At 42.1% G+C, this 23,044-nt stretch overlaps 1 protein-coding gene across 1 annotated transcript in view; it reads left to right on the forward strand.

The window, feature by feature from the left end:
* The first annotated feature begins 224 nt into the window (after positions 1 to 224).
* The window catches only part of ARAP2 (ArfGAP with RhoGAP domain, ankyrin repeat and PH domain 2), a 217,483-nt gene continuing 194,663 nt past the window's right edge, over positions 225 to 23,044 (forward strand). The window contains exons 1-2 of the mRNA XM_034772450.1: positions 225 to 578; positions 14,005 to 15,079. Of these exons, the coding sequence (XP_034628341.1) occupies positions 14,184 to 15,079 (896 nt within the window). The 5' untranslated portion in view covers positions 225 to 578; positions 14,005 to 14,183. The remainder of the gene's footprint in view (positions 579 to 14,004; positions 15,080 to 23,044) is intronic.

The raw sequence follows: 23,044 nt of genomic DNA on the forward strand, positions 1-23,044 counted from the left end.
CCATAAGGTGTAAGGAGCAGGCTCCCCTGGAGAAGGGGGATCTGAGTGTTAACAGCCTGACCTTTTTCAGCATGCTGCTACTGATGCATTGGAAGTGTCTCAGCACCCAGGCATGCGTGAAGCCATCGTTAATTAGCTGCAGCAGCAAACTTTCACAAAGCAAAAGCTTGTGACTGCAAGTTCGCTTCCTTCTGCACGCTCGCAAATACGCTGCCAAGCCAGCACGCCCGCAGCATCCGCCCCCGCTAGGGCTCTGCGCGTAGGGTTACTCCCCGGCGCCGGGCCTGGTGGCGGGCTGCTCTCCTGTCCCAGGTGCTGAGCAGGAGGCTCTTCCGGCATGGCCGCTCCCTTCCTCACCTGGTGCTGCAAGCAACGCCTTTCTGGAGTTCCCTGCCCAGACAGGCGCCCGGTGCCGAACCCCGATGGGACCTCGCGAGCGCGCCGCCTTCTAGGGCAAATCAGAGGGTAGCGGAAGGTGAGGAGGGGACAAGGAAGAGAAAGTAGGATAGACAAAAGGGGAATTTAAAGTGCTACTTTCCTCCTTCTCCCTCCAGCTTTGTCTCTTCCAAAGCACAGAGGTAAGTCCGGGGGAGCGGGGGGGAAGCGAGCTTGCAAGTTTATTACTTGCAAGGATTTGGGGTGATTTTTTTCCGTGTGTGTAACTCCCCAAAGTATAATGTGTTCGGCTCCGGCCTGCCACTTTGTTAATTTCAAGAGCGTCTGATGCGTGGGCGTCTCGCAAAGGAAACCAGCCCCAATCCCCCGTGCTGTCTGAGGATTTTCTTATTCAGCTGATGTTTCTTTAACATCTATCAGATCAGATCGCTCATTAAAGATAACTAATGGACGAGTTATGGAAATCTAGGAAAACTATGACTATTAACTCATTTATATTATATTAGTTCTTGTCTGTAATATAATACACCAGTAGCACTGTAAGGCTTTGACAAATAGGCAGTTAATAGTGTGTGGTTAACATTTACTGTTGATGTTAAGTAGAGTCTACTTTAATGGGCATATCTTTTAATGGTGAATCCGATTCCCTGTTTTGTAATCTTTTAGAACTATTAGTTTTATTTGAGCAGCCAGGTAGGAAGTTGGAATCCGTCTGTGCACTTTTTTTTTTTAAATCTTAAAAAAATTGTTACCCTTTATTTTTCTTGAATGTTTTTATGTTTTGTTTTCTATTTGCTTCCTTAATGGGGAATTATTTTCAGAAGTTTGGACAGCTTTATACAGACTTCTTGTAAACAATCCATGCATCTGTGGAAGCATTAGCAGATGGTGAATGAACTTTGGTTTTTGAAAAACCTGTATAGTAATTATGAAACTTTTTAAAGCACTAGGCAAGACACAGTGTGTATAACTATGCACAAATGCTGTTGCAGCAGCTAGGCAAACCTCACTGAACTAATTCTACCCTTGAAGTGAATTACTTGGGGCCATATTCTGCTTATTCAGGCTGAGTAGTTGCTTACTCCAAGGAGCCTTATTCCTCAAGTATTTCTATTGGGATTTCTTTCAGGCTGAGGTATTATTCAAAAGGAGTAAAGGTGGAAGGATTGGATTCTAAAAGATGAGCATTTTGCAACAGAAAGAGTAAACATTGAGCAATATTTTGTCACATGATACTCATGAATATTTCATAATTCTCAAATATATTTTTACTTCTCCAAACTGTCCCACTGAATCTTGACGCAGAAATAGCTTAAAATCAATTTTGTTTCCTGTGCACTGCTTTCTTGTTCACATTTGTTGTGGAGAGTAGAGCGATTAGAACTTTTAAAAGATAATTTAAGTATTTCTAATAAAGAAAAAAGCATTGCAAATGGACTTAAAGATATAATATAGATCAATTTCTAGGCCTGTTAGCTTTACAATGTGTCTTGGATTGTACTCACAATGGAAAATATAGATAATGAAACAATAAAATCTAACAATAGTTAGTAATTCCTATCTTGGTCATCTTTTACTCTGTTTACATGGATCTGAATACAGTACATGCTTCAGCACCTGAACCTACTAATATTTGTGCAAATGATCATTTTTTTAGCGCATGCTTAGAATTACTCTTTAGCTGTGGACTTTTTAAAAGTCAGAAATTTGTTTCAGTTAATATCACGCTTGGTCTTTCTACTCCTTCCCCTTAGAGTTCCTTACAAAAGTATCTCCTAAGCTGCTCTAGATTTGATTTTGACAAATAGGGAAGAATTGGTTGAGAATTTGAAAGTGTAAGGCAGCTTAGGTAAAAGTGATTATGAAATGGTAGAGTTCTTGATTCTAAGGAATGGTAGGAGGAAGAAAAGCACAATACAGATAATGGATTTCAAGATGGCAGATTTTAGCAAACTCAGGGAGTTGGTAGGTAAGATCCCATGGGAAGCGAGTCAAAGGGGAAAAACAGTTCAAGAGTGTTGATAGTTTCTTAGGGTATGTCTACACTACGGGATTAATCCGAATTTAGATAATTCGGATTTGAGAAACAGGTTGTATAAAGTCGAAATGAGTGCGGCCACACTAGCACATTAATTCGGTGGTGTGCGTCCAAGTACCGGGGCTAGCGTCGATTTCTGCACCGTTGCACTGTGGGTAGCAATTCCATAGCTATCCCATAGTTCCCGCAGTCTCCCGCGCCCATTGGGATTGTGGGTTAAGATCCCAGTGCCTGATGGGACAAAAAACATCGTCGCAGGTGGTTCTGGGTACAGCCTCACTTCCTCCCTCCCTCCCTCCCTGCATGAAAGCAACGGACGGCAGACAACCATTTTCGCGCCTTTTTTCCTGGGTGGGTGAACACTGCAGACTCCATACCACGGCAAGCATGGAGCCCGCTGAGGTCAAGACAGCACTCATGAATATTGCAAACACCTCGCGCGTTCTCGTGGAGTTTATGCTCAGCCAGGACCAGAAAAACGAGGAGAGGAGGCAGCGGCGGCGGCAGCGCAGCGACAAGCATGATGAGGACATGGACACGGACACAGAATTCTGTGAAACCACGGGCCCCGGTGCTTTGGAGATAATGTTGTTAATGGGGCAGATTCTATCCATGGAACGCCGATTCTGGGCAAGGGAAACAAGCACAGACTGGTGGGACCGCATAGTGTTGCAGGTCTGGGACGATTCCTAGTGGCTGCGGAACTTTCGCATGTGTAAGGGCACTTTCATGGAACTTTGTGACTTGCTGTCCCCTGCCCTGAAACGCCAGAATACCAAGATGAGAGCAGCCCTCACAGTTGAGAAGCGCGTGGCGATAGCCCTGTGGAAGCTTGCAACGCCAGACAGCTAAGAAAAGGTTAAAAAAATGACAGCCTTTTGCTTGGGCTGTCTACTGGGGTGGAATGGGAAGGTGTACGGAGCCTCCCCCCCCGCGTTCTTACACGTCTGGGTGAGGAGGATACGGAACATGGGGAGGGTGGAGGGTGGAACAGGGGCTGAAGCGGCAGTCTGTTTTCCAGCAGCCGTTCCTGAACCTCCACCAGACGCCGGAGCAGCCCCAGCGTTGCATCCTTCATCCTCTGGTCTTCCTGCCGCCATCTCTCATCTCGATCGTCTCTCCTCTCCTCACGTTGGTCCCTCCTGTCCTCACGTTCACTGACTTCTTTCCTATACTTTGAAACTGTTTCCTTCCACTCATTCAGATGAGCTCTGTCACTCCTGCTGGATTGCATAATTTCCGAAAACATCTCGTCTCGCGTCTTCTTCTTACGACGCCTTATCTGTGATAACCTTCGGGATGGAGGAGGGAGGCTTGAGGAATTTGCAGCTGCTGTAGGGAGGGGAAAAAAGAGAGAATTGTTTTAAAAGCTACATTTTGCAGAACAATGCTTATACTCTTTCACGGTGACCAACACTGTTCACATTACATAGCACATGTGATTTCTGTGCAAGGTCGCATTTTGCCTCTTAATGCTGAGTGCCTGTGGCTTTGCTGCTAGAGATCACAGGTCTGGGCACCAGAATTCGGCTTGCATGCGGCCATGGTAAGCTTCTGCGCCGTCCTTTCCCACATACCAAGCATAGCTTGTAGAGTGCTGCAGAAGCCTGGCCAATCTCAGCCAGTTGGGGGGGGGGGCAGTGTGGTGGGGCTTGTCTGGGCCCCTTCAGGCAAGTAGAGTGCTGCGGTTTTTCTGTTAACATTCAGCAGCACCAGAAAACAAACTAACCCCCCCCCCCTCGCCATGAATTCTCTGGGATGATCACGGTACCCTCCCCCCACCGCGTGGCTGGTAACAGGGAAGATCCCTGCTAGCCAAACGCGAAAAACTCAGGGCCAATTTCCCATCTGCGCTTGGCTAACTGCAGGGAAGGATTTATTTTCCGCCACAGGCAAACAGCCCAGTGGGAACGGCCACCTCTGTCCCCTTAATTAAGTTCCCGTATTTCAACCAGGTTACCAGGAGTGATATCACTCTCCTGAGGATTACACAACAAGATAAGGAACGGATGTTGCTTGAATGCCAGCAAACACCGGGACCATACGCTGCCAGGCTTTGTCAGGCAATGATACCAGATTACTTGCTGCAAGCATGGCGTGGTCAAGTGTCCTACCATGGAGGAGGGAATAAAGATGCACTGCCCAGAAACCTTCTGGCAAGGCTTTCGGAGTACCTCCAGGAGAGCTTCATTGAGATGTCCCTGGAGGATTTCCGCTCCATCCCCAGACACGTTAACAGACTTTTCCAGTAGCTACAGACTTTTCCAGTAGCTGAACTGACCGCGAATGCAAAGTCAGGCAAAGTAATCATTAAAAACCGTTTGCTTTTAAAACAAGTTTTATATTTTAAAAGGTAAACTCACCTGAGGTCCCTTCCATGGGGTCAGAGTCTTGGGTACTGGCTTGGGAGGCTTGGGAGGGTACTTCAGTTGGGGTGATAAAAAGATCCTGGCTGTTGGGGAGAAGGGAGTGCTGTGTGCTCTCTGCAAGCTCATCCTCCTCCTCCTCCTCCTCCTCTACCCCATCGGCAGAATCCTCAGGCGTCGAGACTATCCCCGACCCAGAATCCACGAACAAAGGTGGGGTAGTGGTGGCAGCCCCCCCTAGAATTGCATGCAGCTCGGCGTAGTAGCGGCATGTCCGCGGCTCTGACCCGGAGCGACCGTTTGCCTCCTTTGTTTTTTGATAGGCTTGTCTGAGCTCCTTGACCTTCACGCGGCACTGCTCAGAGTCCCTATTGTGGCCTCTCTCCATCATGCCCTTGGAAATTTTTTCAAAAGTTTTTGCATTTCGTCTTTTAGAACGAAGTTCTGCAAGCACTGAATCCTCTCCCCATACAGCGATCAGATCCAGTACCACCCTCACGGTCCATGCTGGTGCTCTTTTTCGATTATCAGCCTGCATGGTTACCTGTGCTGATGAGGTATCTGTGGTCACCTGTGCTCTCCACGCTGGGCAAACAGGAAATGAAGTTCAAATGTTCGCGGGGCTTTTCCTGTCTACCTGGCCAGTGCATCCGAGTTCAGATTGCTGTCCAGAGCGGTCACAATGATGCACTGTGGGATAGCTCCCGGAGGCCAATACCATCGAATTGCGGCCACACTAACCCTAATTCGAATTGCTAAAATCGATTTTGGCGCTACTCCGCTCGTTGGGGTGGAGTACAGAAATCGATTTAAAGGGCCCTTTACATCGAATTAAATAGCGTCGTTGTGTGGACGGTTACAGGGTTAATTCGAATTAAAGCTGATAAATCCGAATTAAAGTCGTAGTGTAGACCAGGCCTTAGAGACATTATTAAGCAAACTATCCCACTGCATAGTGTGACAAAGTTCCTCCTCTACCTTGGTGGGTCCTGCACTTATTGGCAGATTTGTTCCCTTCACAGATTCACCCTGTGGGTCAGGAAACAGTCCAGAGACCTTCCCCTCTGGTAGAAGCTATAGTCCAGGTCAATTCCTCCAGTGTTTGATCAGGAGTTGGGAGATATGGGGGGAACCCAGGCCCACCCTCTACTCCAGGTTCCAGCCCAGGGCCCTGTGGACTGCAGCTGTTTAGAGTGCCTCCTGATACAGTTGCACAACACCTACAACTCTCTGGGCTACTTCCCCATGGCCTCCTCCCAACACCTTCTTGGTCCTCACCACCAGACCTTCCTCCTGATGTCTGATAACACTTGTACTTCTCTGTCCTCCAGCAGTATACCTACTCACTCTCAGCTTCTTGCTCCCAGTTCCTCACACATACTTCCTCTCCTGTAGCTCCCCCTGGCTTGGGTGGAGTGAGCTCTTTTATAGCATCAGAGGGGCGTTAATTAGAGTCAGGTGCTTAACTGCCTCACCTGACTCTTAGCAGGTTAATTGGAGTCAGGTGGTCTATTAGCCTGGAGCAGCCCCTGCTCTGGTCACTCAGGGAACAGAAAACTACTCATCCAGTGGCCAGTATATCTCCCTTCTGCTACTCTGCTGTTCCCAACTGATCTGGGTCTATCACAATAGGAAGATAGGAAGTTTGGCAAGAGACCACCCTGGCTTAACTAGGACATCTTCAATGATCTGAAACTCACAAAAGAGCCCTACAAAAAGTGGAAACTAGGTCAAATTATGAAGGATGAATATAAACAAATAACACAAGTATGTCAGAATAAAATTAGAAAGGCCAAGGCACAAAATAAGTTTAAACTAGCTAGAGACATAAAGAGTAACAAGAAAACATTCTACAGATACCTTAGAAGCAAGAGGAAGACCAAGGGCAGGGTAGGCCCATTATTCAATGGGAGGGGGAAGGGGGAGAACAATAACAGAAAATGTGGAAATGGCAGAAGTGCTAACTGACTTTTTTGTTTCGGTTTTCACCAAAAAAGTTAATAGTGATTGGATGTCTAATATAGTGAATGCCAGTGAAAATGAGGAAGGATCTAAGTTATAAATTACTTAGACAAGTTAGATGTCTTTAAGTCACCAGGTCCTGATGAAATACATCCTAGAATACTCATTGACTGAGGAGATATCTGAGCCATCAGTGACTATCTTTGAAAAGTCATGAAAGACGGGAGAACTTTCAGAGGACTGGAAAAGGGCAAACATAGTGCCCATCTATTAACAGGGAAATAAGCACAACCTGGGGAATTACAGACCAGTGAGCTTAACTTCAGTACCTGGAAAGATAATGGAGCAAATAATTAAGCAATCAATTTGCAAACACCTAAAAGATAATAGGGTGATAAATAACAGTGAGCATGGATTTGTCATGAGCAAATCATGTCAAACCAACCTAATCGCTTTCTTTGACAGGGTAATGAGCCTTGTGGATGGGGGGAAGCAGTCGATGTGGTATATCTTGACTTTAGTAAGACTTTTGATACTGTCTCGGACGACATTCTCATAAACAAACTAGGGAAGTACAATGTAGATCAGAGGTTCCAAAACTGCGGTGTGCCCTGGCGCAGAGGTACATTCAGGTAGGCATCGTGGGGCCTGGGGCTAGCCCCCATGGAGGCAGGGAAGGAGCGCCACCCAGCCCCGCCCCCAGCTGTGGCCCCAGCTCCCAGGCTTGAGCCCTGGCTGCGGCTCCGTTCCTGTATCTTACCCCTGCTGCATCCCTGCCAGGGCCGGCTCTAGGCACCAGCGTCCCAAGCATGTGCTTGGGGCAGCACTTTTCAAGGGGCGACTTTTTTTTTTTTGATTGGGGCAGCAAAAAACCTGGAGCTGGCCCTGATCCCTGCCAATTTAAATTTTTTAAATAGTACTCTTCTCATAGTCAAATTACTGAACTACTTTTGCTCAGACTTTAAATAAACAAAACTTGGACAGAGACCAGGGCTGGAAAATTTTATTTCCAAAGATGAAGTTTCAGAAAGCAATGAGCAACTGCAAACAGTATTTTAAATGGAAATGTTATAGCACATTTGTTACAGTGGTCTTTGCCAGTTTTTCTACAATGCAAATATGTTGATTTTTTTTTCTTGCAACAGTCTGTGATGTGATGACTGTAAGCAAGCTTATTCATTTTTAAAAAACTTTTTATTAAGGCAAAGTTACAATAAAACATTAAGTAATGCACAATGTAGTGGGTTCAGGATCAAATTCATATTCCAAGAACCTGGCTAAAGATGCTGGCTTGCTGGCTGGGGAGCCCCCCTCTCCCTGAGTATGCTAAAAGGGGTGACCAAATTTTCTAAATCTCTCTCCTCTTTTTGGCATTTCTCTTTTGTATGTACTTGGTGTGAAAGCTCGTCACATGACAAGGACAGTCCACATTTGACTATACCACAATTTCACAGGGGGAAAACTCACATTTTTTCTAATAATATGCAATACAAAGTCTTTGCTGCTAATAATAAAGTAATTAATTTGCTGTCCTGTTTAAAATGTAGATTCTTCACTGAAGCATTAAGTAAGCAGGTCAGGGGATCTCTGGGAAGCTGGCATTTTGCTATTAGATGAATCTCTGATAATTTCATCTGAAAACCATCTAATTCCTGGACGCCACCACCACAGAATCATAGGGTTTGAAGGGACGACAGTAATCATCTAGTCTAACCCCTTGCCAAGATGCAGGAGGAGTTGTCTAAATCATCCAAGATAGATGGCTATCTAGCTGCCTCTTGAAAATCTTTAGTGAAGAAGCTTCCACAGCCTCCTGTTCCATTGTCCTACTGTTCTTAGAGTTAGGAAGTTTTTCCTGAGATTTAATCTAAATCTGCTATGCTGTGGTTTGAACCCATTGCCTCTTGGCCTCCACTCTGTGGTAAAAGAGAACAATTTTTCTCCATCTTTTCTATGGCAGCCTTTCAAGTATTTGAATACTGCTATCATGTCTCTCCTTAATCTCCTCTTTTCAAAACTAAACATACCCAGTTCCTCAGTCTTTGCTCATATGGCTTGCATTCCATCCCTTTGATCACCTTTGTTGCTCACTTTTGGATCCTTTCCACTTTCTCCACATCCTTTCTAGACATTGGTGACCAAAATTGTACACAGTACTCAAGCTAAGGCCTAACCAGTGCCGAGTAGAGTGGTACTATTACCTCCTGTGACTTGCATGCTATGCCTCTGTTAATACAACCTAAAATTGCATTTGCTTTTGTTGCAACAGCATCATATTCCTGACTCATGTTGAGATTGTGATCCACCACAGCTCCCAGATCCTTCCCAGCAGCACTGCTGCCAAGTCAGTTTTCTCCCCAATATGTATTTGTGCATTTGTTTTTTCTTCCCTAAGTGTAACACCTTGCATTTGTCTTTGTTAAAATTCATTTTGTTGTTGATAGCCTAGTTCTCCAGTTTATCAAGATCCCTCTGAATTTTAGCTCTATCCTCCAAAGTATTTGCAACCTCTCCTCCCCAGCTTTCTGTCATCTGAAAACTTGATCAGTATGCTCTCTCTACCTACATCCAGATGTCAAACAAGATGTTAAACAACACTAGACCCAGAAGAGATCCCTGTGGAGCCCCGCTTGAGACCTCCCTCCAATCTGACATCATTCCATTAATAGTTACTCTTTGTTTGTGATTGTTTAACCAATTATGTATCCACTTAATGGTTAATCTGTCTAGCCTGCATTTCTCCAGCTTACTTATCAGAATGTCATGTGGAACTATGTCAAAAGCCTTGCTGAAGTACAGGTGTATTATGTCCACTGTATTCCCCCTATCCAAATCAGTTACCTTGTCAGAGAAAGATACCTGGTTTGGCATGACTTGGTAAATCCATGCTGGCTGCCAGTGATCACCCCTTCATCCTCCAGGTATTTACAAATTCAGTGTTTTATGCATTGCTCTAGTAGCTTCCTAGGTATTGAATTCAGGCTGATGGATCTATAGTTCCCCGGCTTCTCCTTTTCCCCCTTTTAAAGATGGGTGCTACGTTAGCTTTTCTCCTGTCTTCCGGGGCTTCTCCTGTCATCCGTGAGTTTGTAAATAATATTGCTGGTGGCACCGAGATTTCTTCAGATAATTTCTTCAATATCCTTGGGTGAATAGCATCCGGCTCCACTGGTTTGAATTCATTCATATTGGTCAAAAGATCTGACATGTTCTTACTTATCTCGATCTGCATCCCTTCCCCCTTTATTGTCTGTGGTAACTTTGCTAGTCATCTGGTCACATGTTATTTTTTGTGAGAAGACTGATGCAAAGTAGGCATTGAGCAGATCTACCTTCCTAGCATATTCTTTTATCAGCTTACCTTCTCCATTGAGCAGTGGGGCCCACACCATCCTTGATCTTTCCTTTTTTCTGACATATTCAAAGAACCCCTTCTTGTTCTCTCTAACATTCCTTGCCAGCTGTAATTCATTCTTTGCCTTGGGTTTCCTGATTTTGTCCCTGCATGCTCATGCTATTCCCATGTATGCTTCCTTGGTGACATGCCCCCCCTTCCATTTCCTATATGTATCCATTTTGGGTTTTAGATAGCTAAAAAGCTCCTTGTGTGGACATTGGCTTCCTGTGGCTCTTCTAATCTTTCCTCTGTGTTGGAGTAGCTTGATGTTGAGCCTCTAGTATTATATCTTTTAAGAACTGCCAACCCCCTTCAACTCCTTTTCTTCCTAATTGTTTTTTCCATAGGACCTTGCCTTCTAATTCTCTGAGTTGGTTGAAATCTGCCTTTCTGAAGTCCAGTGTTCTTAGGTCCTGTTTTCCTTAGGATCTTGAATTCTATCAGATCATGACCACTTCCTCTCAAATTCCCGACCGTGTTCACATGTGCAACTAATCATCCCTGTTGGGCAAAACAAGATCCAAAATGGATGACCTCCTGGGTGTTTCCTCAATTTTTTGAATCAGAAAGCTGTCCCTTACATACACTAAGAATTTGCAGGACGTATTATGATTTGCTTCAATAGTCTTCCAACAGATATCAGGGAAGTTAAAATCTCCCATTAATACTAGCTCACTTGTGTGTTGGCTAATTTGTAACCTGCTTGTAGAATGAATCATCAACTTCCTCTTCTTGATTTGGTGGTCTATAGTAGACCCCCACCATAACATTGGTACTGTTCTTTTCTCTTGTTATCCTCACCCAGAGACACTCAGTAGGTCTGTCACTCACTTCCCCTTGGACCTTGGAGCAAGCGTATACATCCTTGACGAAAAGCAACACCACCTCCTCTTTTCAGAACAAGGTATGTCCCTCAATGCTGGTTCTCCAATCATGGCAGTTGTGCTACCAAGTCTCTGTGATGCCAACAAAATCATCATTTTCTTCATATACCATGACTTACAGTTCATCCTGCTTGTTCCTCTTACTTCTGGCATTTGTATTCATCGTATACATTGAAAACATTTGTATACATTATATCACCTGTGCAAATATATTCACCTTTCCCCACACCTCTCCAACAGAGTGCATCTTGAGTGGCGCAAAAAGGCTTATTTTTTGAGGTGTTTCATTTTGAAGATGGGTGTAATAAGGACCACTACAAAACTTTACAAGAAGACTTTTAGTAATTGTTAAAATACCTTCTCAATCAGAGTGAAGCTCAAGAAATGTAAACAACTCTGTGCCACTCAGTATGAGATTCCCCCCCCCCGTGCCACAGCGTCGATCCCCAGTAAGTGTAGACATGCCCTGAGTCTTCCACAGCACACCCGTGAGATCAGTTTCTGATTAATGGTAACCTATATTTATACACTTTAGTTGTTAGAATACTTCCCTTCCCCCACTCCAATAGAATTTCTTTAAAAAGCATGAAAACTCTTTAGAAAAATGCAATGACTTAAACTAGTTCAGGTAGAGCATTTTTATTTATTTTTTTATTATTTAATAGCTCTCAAGAAATGTCATTTAGGGCAGAATTTCTATCATACTGTAAGATTATTTACAGCATACTTTCTGGATCTTAAGTAATTGGCCAAAAATAGTAGCTATACTTTAACCATACACACAGACTGAAGGAATTTGAAATGTTTAGCCACAGTTGATTTGTATATCTAATTCTATAAATGGAATATGTTCTTCCTTCCTAAAGGGCTACTACTGGATTGATAAGAGTCTTCAACTATGTTTATCATATCATTTTAGATAATTTAAACTGAATCTTAAATGTGCATTCTATTTTTTTTTTATTGTATCAGCTTGGACAATGAATATAGAGTAGACAGGTTTTTTGTTTTTGTTTTGTTATAGTTAGTGTTTGAAGAATTAGAGTTTTATTAATAAATGTTGTTAAATGTTGATTTCATGATGCACATACAAAACCAAGATAAAAAATATCTATCGATAGTCAAAATGTACAGATAGGCAAAGTAAGAAACATACTGCTTAAGAACTAATTAGAGTTTGAGGTAAGCATATTTACTTAAAATATTTTGACATGTGATGTTGACAACGTGTTTTAACACTTACAAAGCTTTAACTTTTTGATTCTCATTGTGCATTGTCATTAAAAATTGTCTGACCCCTCCATGAATTCTCACAACTGTAAAAATATAAATCAACAGAAATAAATGCTTAAATCCATAATTTTTCACAACTATGAAAATGTAAATAGGTAAAAAAAAAAGCTTAGAAATAAACATAAATATTTGTAAACATTATAAAAAATTGAATTCTACGAAACCTAGGTATAGTCTATTTCGTTTTCTGGTCTCGCTGCATTGTTCTAGTGTATAATATTTGGGTTGCAAACATGACAGTGGATTTTTTTGTAAATGTTTTCAATGGAATTAAAATAAATAAACCTTAATTTTGGCCCATACTCATGTCCCTCTAATATTTCTTTATGTAAGTTGTTGGAAAGATACCTTGAAGTACTCTTGTGTTTGACTTCTGTTTATCTGAAAAAGAAAATAAAGTTATGGCTTCTTATAATGTAATATTACTATAATATTCAAGGATTCTTGGGGTATTTTAGACTTCATTAGTTTCAAAACTCATAACTAAAATGCTATAGTTTGCTCAGCGGTGAAGAATGATACATATCTGTCAGAGTTCATAAACTTTACTGGTCTCCAAAAAAAATTTTAGTCTGATTAGTTACTTCACTTCCCCATTGCTTTTCCCCACTGACATATTGTGTGGCTGCCCAAGTTACACCCTTCTTGAGACCAGTCACATCACTGGAATGACATTGGGTTGTCTGAATCATGAAAATCTTGGCAGCAGTACATCTCCCCCCACCCTTTATTGTATGCAATTGACATTGTGTACCAATTGACTTCATTAATGTCTCAACTTCAAATATGTATAATTGATAACCTGAGCATTAGTGGTCATTAAATATCTTAAGACAGTTTTGACAAGAAGTAATCTATTTTTCCCTGGCTAAATTTCTGGTTTGGATAATTATTTTGCCCACCTAAACTTCCCCTGTTGCATCAAAGGCATTTAGCATCTTTCACTTCTTCTTGTGTGGTCTTGTTGGATATTATTAAACAGGGTGAAGTGATTTCTAGATGCCTATAGGGTAAATCCTACCTTTTACCTCCAAACAACATAAAGTGAAGGGAAGATGTGTTGCTACAAGTAGCTTCTTATTCATTAGAGATCCTGTCAGAACAGTGTCAGCATCCATGAGTCAGGATAGCTCAATGAACCTGGCAACTTTTTAGCTGTCTTTTCCTATTCCTTTCCCAAGGAGACCCAATATGCATGTTTATGTTAAGGCTGATTTGTGCATGCTAGCAGCAGACCTGCCATGCTCTTTCCATCCAGGGTGTACTCTTCAGCACATTAGTTAAGAACATCTAGTGCACCTGGGAGACATTCTGTCTAGCCACTTCATAAGCAACCATGCATGAGTGTGGGGTTGCCTTTCTCAACCTTGTCCAATACAGAGGATGGTGTAGACTGTAGAGTATAACAGAACCCTTTTGTGAACCATATTTCCAAAGGAAACAATATAATAGTATTTGTTCTGAATTTTAGAAACTCAAATTTCACTATTCCCCTTAAGTAGCTCAAGATTTTACATTGTTTATCTGTTTGAGATTTCCATGTGTTAAGTAAATTCCAAAATGGATATAGAGAGAGGCTTCAGCATTTTGGCTTAGATTGTGAATGCAAGCACTACGTTCAATGGGGAAAAATACCATTTCTTAACATTTTTTTTTCTGGGTTTACAGTTTACATCCTTGGCCTATGCAGAATTGCTACTTTTAGAAGAAATTTCATTGTCTCTAGAGTGACTGAAGAAGAGTTTACTTCTGGAGTTTGCTTACTTACTTTACACTGGAGAATAAACACATGTAGAGACTGTGCTTCTGTATTGTTGAGAGCCTACATAAGGAATGAAGCTGCCATCATGTCATCCAGAGACAGGAATGTTGATATCAAAGAATTCTTGGCCAACATCAACTTGGTGCAGTATCTTCCTTACTTCAAAGAAGCTGGCTATAATGCTGTATCAGACTGCATAGGAATAAATAATAATGTGCTCCAGCAAATTGGAATATCACCTACTGGACACCGCAAAAGGATTCTTAAGCAGTTAGAGATCACATTTTCAAAAATGCAAGAAAAATCTGTATCATCTGAAAATCTGAAACTCAAGAACTTGGAGGAAATAGGGGAAAGTCATTCTTTGTGCTATGCCCAGGTTTCCAAAATATCCAATTTAAGTTCCAACGGGGTTGCTAAAGCTAGTCCAGAATTTGTAGCATTGCCAGCAAGACTTTTTAGTAAAGAAAAGAGTGAATTTACTAAACATGAGTTATTGGAAGTGAAAGATGGTAGTTTTTCAGATTTGGGATCTTCTAGTTCATCGTACCAGAAATCAGATTGTTCAGGAGATGCTGTCAGCCTTAGTGGAAACATTGAGAAAAGTGCTAACTTTCAAAAAATACCTAATATGGATGTTGCACTGGAAAAATCAAAGGCACAACAAGGTAACTTGCACTTTGACAGCCATTCTGCATTATATGTCGAAGATCCAAGTTCTTGGTCTTCTTTTGCTGACTCATCTGAAACCAAGTCCAGTGAGAATGAGCATCTAACATTCTCAGAGATGGACATCTCACCGAATGTCCTACCAGATTCTCCGTTCTTTGAGTTTAAAGGTGAAATGGTGGATAATGACTTGTATGGTCCTTGTAAGCAAAGCTGTACGAAAGTAGTTCCCAGAACAACTCGGTCATTTATGTTAAGACATCGGCCTGTTCCAGAAATCCCAGGTTCATCTAAAATTGCAGCTTCACCCAGGTAATAATTAAAAAACACAAATTGTGAGACTGATACTGTAACATTTAAAATTGGCCAACTTTGTCAGTGGCAGTATGTGTAAGTATACCTCTACCCCGATAGAACGCTGTCCTCGGGAGCCAAAAAATCTTAGGGCTGGTCCACACTAATCCCCCAGTTCGAACTAAGATAGCAACTTCAGCTACGTGAATAACGTAGCTGAAGTCGAAGTACCTTAGTTCGAACTACAAGGTACTTACCCGGGTCCACACGTGGCAGGCAGGCTCCCCCGTCGACTCCACATACTCCTCTCGCGGAGCAGGAGTACCGGCGTCGACGGCGAGCACTTCCGGGATCGATTTATCGCGTCTAGACAAGATGCGATAAATCGATCCCAGAAGATCAATTGTTTACCGCCGAACCCGGAGGTAAGTATAGACGTACCCTTACCGTGTTATAGGTGAAACCACGCTATATCGAACTTGCTTTGATCCACCGGAGAGCACGAACCCTCCTCCACCCGAGCACTGCTTTACCGTCTTATATCTGAATTCGTGTTATATTGGGGTCACGTTATATCGGGGTAGAGGTGTATTCTTCTTGAGGAGTTCATAGACTCCTGGACTAAATGTATGTGAGGGTGCATTTTTGTTTTTTGTAACTGCTTTGCAATTCAGTTGTTTGCAGTGGCATGCATGCCGCCATGTTGGTTCCAGGATGTTAGAAAGACAAGTTGGGTGAAATAATATCTTTTTATATATCTTTAAGTTTGAAAAAAGCTCTGTGTACACTCGAAAGCTTGTCTCTTTCACCAACCCTAGTTGGTCCAATAAAAGGTATTATCTCATCCTCCTCATGCAACTCTGTGTAAAACTGGTACATTCTCACTACATCAATCAGAACACACATACACCAAATTTAACTTAAGCAAATATTTTTTAAGAGTTTACTATTTTACAAAAAGAAATAAATACATGAATTACTCATAGTAAGAATTAACATAAGGTATCTATTTTTTAGACTTACTAATTTTTATGGCTTCCTTTTTAAGTATATGAATTTAATAATTGCTATGCTACTAGCTGCAAGCAGTCTTGAAATTGGTTCTATATTGTGTCTTTTTTGTGATTTTTATATTTATATATCACTATCTGCTGGTGTATCTACATAACAGACTTCTTAAAATAAGTTATTAACTACATTGTTACTACATCTTGATCATTTCACTTTCAAACTCAGGAGCTTAGAACTTAGAAGCAAAGAAATAATGATGCAATAAATTTATGGGTGAAATTCTGACCCTATTGAAGACAGTGGGAATTTTACCCTTGATTTCAGTATGGCCAAGATTTCATTAATTGAGTATAAATCCATATTTCACCACAATTGTAACTCTGATTTATAGGTTAAGTTTTATTTTAATGTATTACTTTTAGTATCTTGATTTTAATACTTTAAAGGGATAGTGCTAATGGAAAATATTAGTTACTATATTATAATAGAGAACACATTATGATACAAAATGGCAAAATGGCATTATGTGGAATGGCAGTCACGACTGGAACGCAGGTATGGAGGGGTATGCGCTGTTTAGGAAAGACCGGGATAAAGGTAAAGGTGGGGGGGTGGCATTGTATGTCAATAGTGAATTAAGCTGTAAAGAAATAATAGTGGATGGAATTGATAACACGGAGTCCGTCTGGGCAATACTCAAGCTGGGTAAAAGGACTACTAGAGCCTCTCCGGGAATAGTGCTTGGGGTGTGCTATAGACCGCCGGGATCGACCCAGGATATGGATAAGGAACTATTTAATGTGTTTAGAGAAGTAAATACTAATAGAAACTGTGTAATTATGGGGGACTTTAACTTCCCGGATATAGATTGGGGAACAAACGCTAGTAGCAATAATAGGGCTCAGATGTTCCTAGATGTGCTTGCTGATCAATTCCTTTATCAAGTGGTAGCTGAGCCGACGAGGGGGGAGGCCATTTTAGATTTGATTCTGGTAAGTAGTGAGGACCTTGTTGAGGAAGTGGTAGTGGGGGACAACTTGGGCTCCAGTGATCATGAGCTAATTCGGTTTAAACTAAATGGAAGGACTACCAGAATTAAGTCAAATACTAGGGTTTTTAATTTTAAAAAGGCCAATTTTAACAAATTAAGGGGACTGGTAAGGGAAGTGGATTGGGCAAACGTATTAAGGGATCTAAAGGCAGAAGAAGCCTGGGATTACTTTAAGTTAAAGATGCATGAGCTGTCGGAGGCCTGTATCCCCAAAAAGGGAAAAAGATTACTAAGCAAGAGATTTAGACCGAGCTGGATGAGCGACCGACTCAAAGGGGCGATTAGGAAAAAACAGAAAGCGTACAAAGAGTGGAAGAGGGGAGGGATCAGTAAGGAAACTTACCTTAGTGAAGTCAGAGAATGTAGAGATAGAGTGAGAAAGGCCAAAGGCCGGGAAGAGTTGGACTTAGCGAGGGGAATTAAAAGCAATAGTAAGAAGTTTTACAGCCATATAAATAGGAAGAAAGCAAAGAAAGAAGAAGTGGGACCGCTGAAGACTATAGCCGGAGAGGAGATTAAAGATAATCTAGGCATGGCGCAATATCTCAATGAATATTTTGCATCGGTGTTTAATGAGGCCAATGGAGGTATTAGGGATACTAGCACAGTTACAGAGGGGCATACAGGATGGGGGATTACCGCATCCGAGGTAGAAACAAAACTAGTACGCCTTAATGGGACTAAGTCGGGTGGACCGGACGATCTTCATCGAGAATATTAAAGGAATTGGCGCGGGAAATAGCAGGCCCATTAGCGACTATATTTAATGTATCTGTAAACTCGGGGGTGGTCCCGTTAGACTGGAGAATAGCCAATGTGGTTCCTATTTTCAAGAAAGGGAAAAAAAGTGAACCGGGTAACTATAGGCCTGTTAGTTTAACATCAGTAGTGTGCAAGGTGCTGGAGAACATTCTGAAAGAGAAACTAGTTGAGGACCTTGAGGTTAATGGCAAATGCGATAAACTACAGCATGGTTTTACGAAGGGCAGATCGTGCCAAACGAATCTGATCTCCTTCTTTGAGAAAGTAACTGACTTATTAGATAAAGGAAATGCGGTGGACCTAATGTACCTAGATTTCAGTAAAGCGTTTGATACAGTACCCCATGAGGAATTATTGGTTAAAATGAAAAACATGGGGATCGATATGAAAATCCAGAGGTGGATAAGGAATTGGTTAATGGGGAGAAAGCAGCGGGTCGTATTAAAGGGTGAATTCTCGGGTTGGAGGGAGGTTACTAGTGGAGTGCCTCAAGGTTCGGTTTTGGGACCCATTTTATTTAATCTATTTATAACTGACCTCGGGACCGATTGCAAGAGTGGGCTGATAAAGTTTGCGGATGATACGAAGGTGGGAGGAGTTGCAAACTCGGAGGAGGATAGGGATATTCTGCAGGGAGGCTTGAATGAGCTTGTGAATTGGAGTGTCAGAAATAGGATGAAATTTAATAGTGAAAAGTGTAAGGTAATGCACTTGGGGATGACTAATAAAAATTTTAGTTACAAGATGGGGACGCATTGGTTAGAAGTAACGGAAGAGGAGAAAGACCTAGGGGTCCTTGTGGACCGCAGGATGACTATGAGTCGACAATGTGACGTGGCGGTGAAAAAAGCCAATGCGGTCTTGGGATGTATTAGGCGAGGTATATCTAGTAGGGATAGGGAGGTCCTGCTTCCGTTGTATAAGGCGCTGGTGAGACCTCATTTGGAGTACTGTGTGCAGTTCTGGTCTCCAATGTTTAAAAAAGATGAACTCAAACTGGAACGGGTGCAGAGAAGGGTGACTAAGATGATCAGAGGAATGGAAAACCTGTCGTATGAAAAGAGATTAGAGGAGCTTGGGTTGTTTAGTCTGACAAAGCGAAGGCTGAGGGGGGATATGATTGCTATCTTCAAATATATCAGAGGGGTTAATACAAGGGAGGGAGAAGAATTATTCCAGCTTAGTACAAATGTGGACACGAGAACGAATGGATACAAACTGGCCGGGGGGAGGTTCAGGCTTGAAATTAGACGAAGGTTTCTGACCGTAAGAGGGGTGAAATATTGGAACGGCCTTCCGAGGGAAACGGTGGGGGCGACGGACTTGTCTGGTTTTAAGATTAAGTTGGATAAGTTTATGGAGGGAATGGTTTAATGGTAAAACATAGTAGACGAGGAAAACCAAGCAATGGTACATGAATAGCATAATGGCCAACAAGGGTCAGGCTAGAGACTCTTGCCTATATGCTCGGGGTATTACTGATCGCCATATTTGGGGTCGGGAAGGAATTTTCCTCCAGGGTAGATTGGCTGAGCCTCTGGAGGTTTTTCGCCTTCCTCCGCAGCATGGGGCAGGGATCACTAGCAGGAGGGTCTCAGCCGATTGAAGTCACTAAAACACAGGATTGGGGACTTCAACGGCAGAGTCCAGGGAAGGGTCTTGCGGCCTGCAGCATGCAGGGGGTCAGACCAGATGATCATAATGGTCCCTTCTGACCTTAAAGTCTATGAGTCTATGAGTCTAAAATCAAGGAAATTACACCAAAAAGCTACATTAAAAGAGTGTTGTATAGATTGCAAAGTTGAGCACTCAAAGGTCAGGCAAGGCCTTCCTGTGCTTTGAATGAGGTTGGAGTCCTGTGTGTGTGGGAGGGGTGGGGGAAGTATGTAATCATTTAATTAAATGCTGTAGCATAATGCATATGCTCATGGGGGCAAAATTAAGTTGCATGGGCACCTTAAATGTGGGATTGCCTAATTGTATAATGCTTGGATCTGTAACCTAAATAACATTCTGCTAACTTGTTTTGGTATGAAATTTCCTAGGGAGTGAAGGGTATTTAAGGTTAAAAACAAATGTTATTGGTGAGGGGTAAATAGGCTGCTGAGGCTATGTGCTGCATCTGAGAAAGTGTTTGGGGGAGCCTGGCCTGGTGTGCCTCTCCACCCACCCAAGGTGCTCTGGTAGACCCCAACCATTCTCAGCACAGTTGTAGCAGCTGCTTTAGTGGTGGTATGGGCTCTGCTTTTTTTGAGTGTTTGTTTTATTACTGTTTTGGCATTCTACCAATTTTTTCCTGTGGCAGGCAAGTGAGAGAAGGGGAAGTGACTCTTTTCTAACAGTTTCTCACCAAACCCTGAATGGAATGTCACTGGACAAAGAAAAGTACTTTTTCTAGCCAGAGGTCTTCCCCACTGCCAAATTTCAAAAGCCTGTTGCAAACAATGGAGGTGCGAGTTTCTCAAAGTCTGCAAGTGTTCTCATAATGCAAAGTGTTTAGGCAACCTAAATATAGATGTTGCTACTGTAACCCACACACATTCTAGGTGTGGTGTTCTGTCCCATCAACTGGCACTGAGACCACTTAGAGAGAGAGAGATAAAATGAGTCTGCTCTACAGCCTTAGCTTACAGCCAGTTGGTGATAGAGGCTCATGCACTAAGTTCCAGAGGCCCCAGCTTCGATCCCATCTGCTGACGACTGGGGTCTGTTGGCATTACACTACCAGCTCTCCATATACCATATTCTCAAGAAACGGAATTGTATGCAGTTTAGTAGGAAAAACAACTTCTGATGGTGTAAGATAGGGGAACTTGCATTTGAGTCAGTTTATAAATGTGCATAGATAAGTTTCATCTTTCAAAACGACTGTGTTGAGTTCATATTTTGACTCTGTTGGTAAAAGAATTGTATTTAGTTTCATGTAATAAAAAGTATTGTTGTTTTGCTAAAAGGCAATAGCAAATGGAAGATCAAACCCAAGCCCAGAACCTTAATCCCTTGAGGTTTGTCTACGTTATGAAAATCTGATTACAACACTCTTTTTAATGATATGGTTACCAGTATGCTGTTGACCCCAGCTTTATGGCCTGTGTAAACAAGGATGAGCCTGACTACCGTTGGGGATATTAGCTTGTCAGTGTGGTCTTGATTTCTAGCAATCATAGAGTTGTGTTATCAGCATGTCCACTAACTGCACTATATTAAAAATAGTGTTTCTACAAATTTGTCCTGATTTTGAAAAGCTGGTGGTTTGATAGTCAAGGCCTAAACTTAGCTAAGGCCATGTTATCTCCCTGCCATATCTCTGAACCTCTCTGTCCACTAGTTACCTCATCTGTCAAATGTGCCTAATTACATTTAGCACTTATCTAGTGCTTTTGTATTGTATGTCTCAAAGCAGGTTACAAAAGTGGGAGAACATTATCTCATTCACAGTTGGCCTGAGTACAGATTTATTTTTTTAAATACTTTAATATTCCTGTCCTTAAACTGCATCTGGCTTATTGAGCTAATGTTGAGCTTATTGAGCTAATACTTGTTTTTAAACATATGGCGATGAAAGGTGTCCTCCGTGCAAGAGGATACCATTTCCGTGGGAGGGAGCTCCAGTTATTAGGAAGAAACAGGTATTAGTAATGGGTGATTCGATCATTAGAAACATAGGTGGGTTTGCGATCACCTGGAGAACCACATGGTGACTAGCCTGCCGGGTGCAAAGGTTGCGAGTCTCAAGACATCTAGACAGACTTATGTGTAGTGCTGAGGAGGAGCCAGTGGTCATGGTACATGTAGGTACCAATATCATAGGGAAGGACAGGAGAGAGGTCCTGAAGGCCAAATTTAGGCTGCTAGGTAAGAGATTAAAGTCCAAGATCTCCTTGGTAGCATTCTCTGAAACGCTTCCAATTCCACATGCAGGGCCAGTTAGAGAGGCCGAACTGCAGGGTCTCAATGCATGGATGAGACGATGGTGTAGGTAGGAGGGGTTTAGATTTATTAGAAACTGGGGAAACTTTTGGGAAAGGGGGATCCTATACAGGAAGGATGGTCTCCACCTAAACCAAAATGGAACTGGATTGCTGGCACGTAACATTAAAAAGTTCGTAGAGCAGTTTTTAAACTATGGGCTGGGGGAAAGCCAACAGGTGCAGTGGTTCGGACAGAGATATCCCTTGAGGGAGGATCTATTAATGGAGATTTTCTATATCCTAGTAAGGAGGAGAGGATGGAAGATGATAAAATATGGATAGGATCTGATGAGAAACAGTCAAATGAAAGAGTCCCATTCAATTACATCATATAATGGCAGACAGCTAAAAAATGATGTTAAGTGCTTATATAAAAATACTAGCAGTCTAAATAATAAGATGGGTGAACTAGAGTGCCTTGTATTAAATGAGGATATTGATATAATAGGCATCACAGAAATTTGGTGGAATAAGGATAATCAATGGGGGTACAGTAATACCTGGGTACAAAATATATTGGAAGAACAAAGTAGGTTGTGCTGTTATGGAAGTGGCACTATATGTGAAAGAAAGTATAGAGTCAAATGAAGTAAAAATCTTAAATGAATCAAACTGTACCATAGAATCTCTATGGAGAGTAATTCCATGCTCTAATAATAAGAATATAGCAGTATATACTACTAACCACTTGATGAGGATGGTGATCATGACTAAAATGTTCATGGAGATTAGAGAGACTATAAAAATAAAAAATCTCAATAATAATAATAATAATAATAATAGGGGGTTTCAACTATCCCGTGGTACATGCCACCTCAGGATGGGATGCAGAGATAAAGTTTCTTGACACCTTAAATGACTGTTTCTTGGAGCAGCTAGTCCTTGAACCCACAAGTGGAGAGGAAATTCTTGATTTAGTCCTAAATGGAACACAGGATCTAGTCCAAGATGTGAATATAGATGAACCGCTTGGTAATAGTGACCATAATACATCCGTGTGCAGGGGGCACAACAGCAGCCCACCACGGTAGCATTTAATTTCAGAAAAGGAAATTACACAAAAATGAGGAAGTTTGTTAAACAGAAATTAAAAGGCACAGTGCCAAAAGTGAAATCCCTACAATCTGTATGACAACTTTTTGAAAGCCCTCCCCCCAATAAAGGCTTAAATTAAATATATACCTCAAA

This window comes from Trachemys scripta, chromosome 5 (assembly GCF_013100865.1).
Source record: "Trachemys scripta elegans isolate TJP31775 chromosome 5, CAS_Tse_1.0, whole genome shotgun sequence".
Lineage (NCBI taxonomy): Eukaryota > Metazoa > Chordata > Testudines > Emydidae > Trachemys > Trachemys scripta.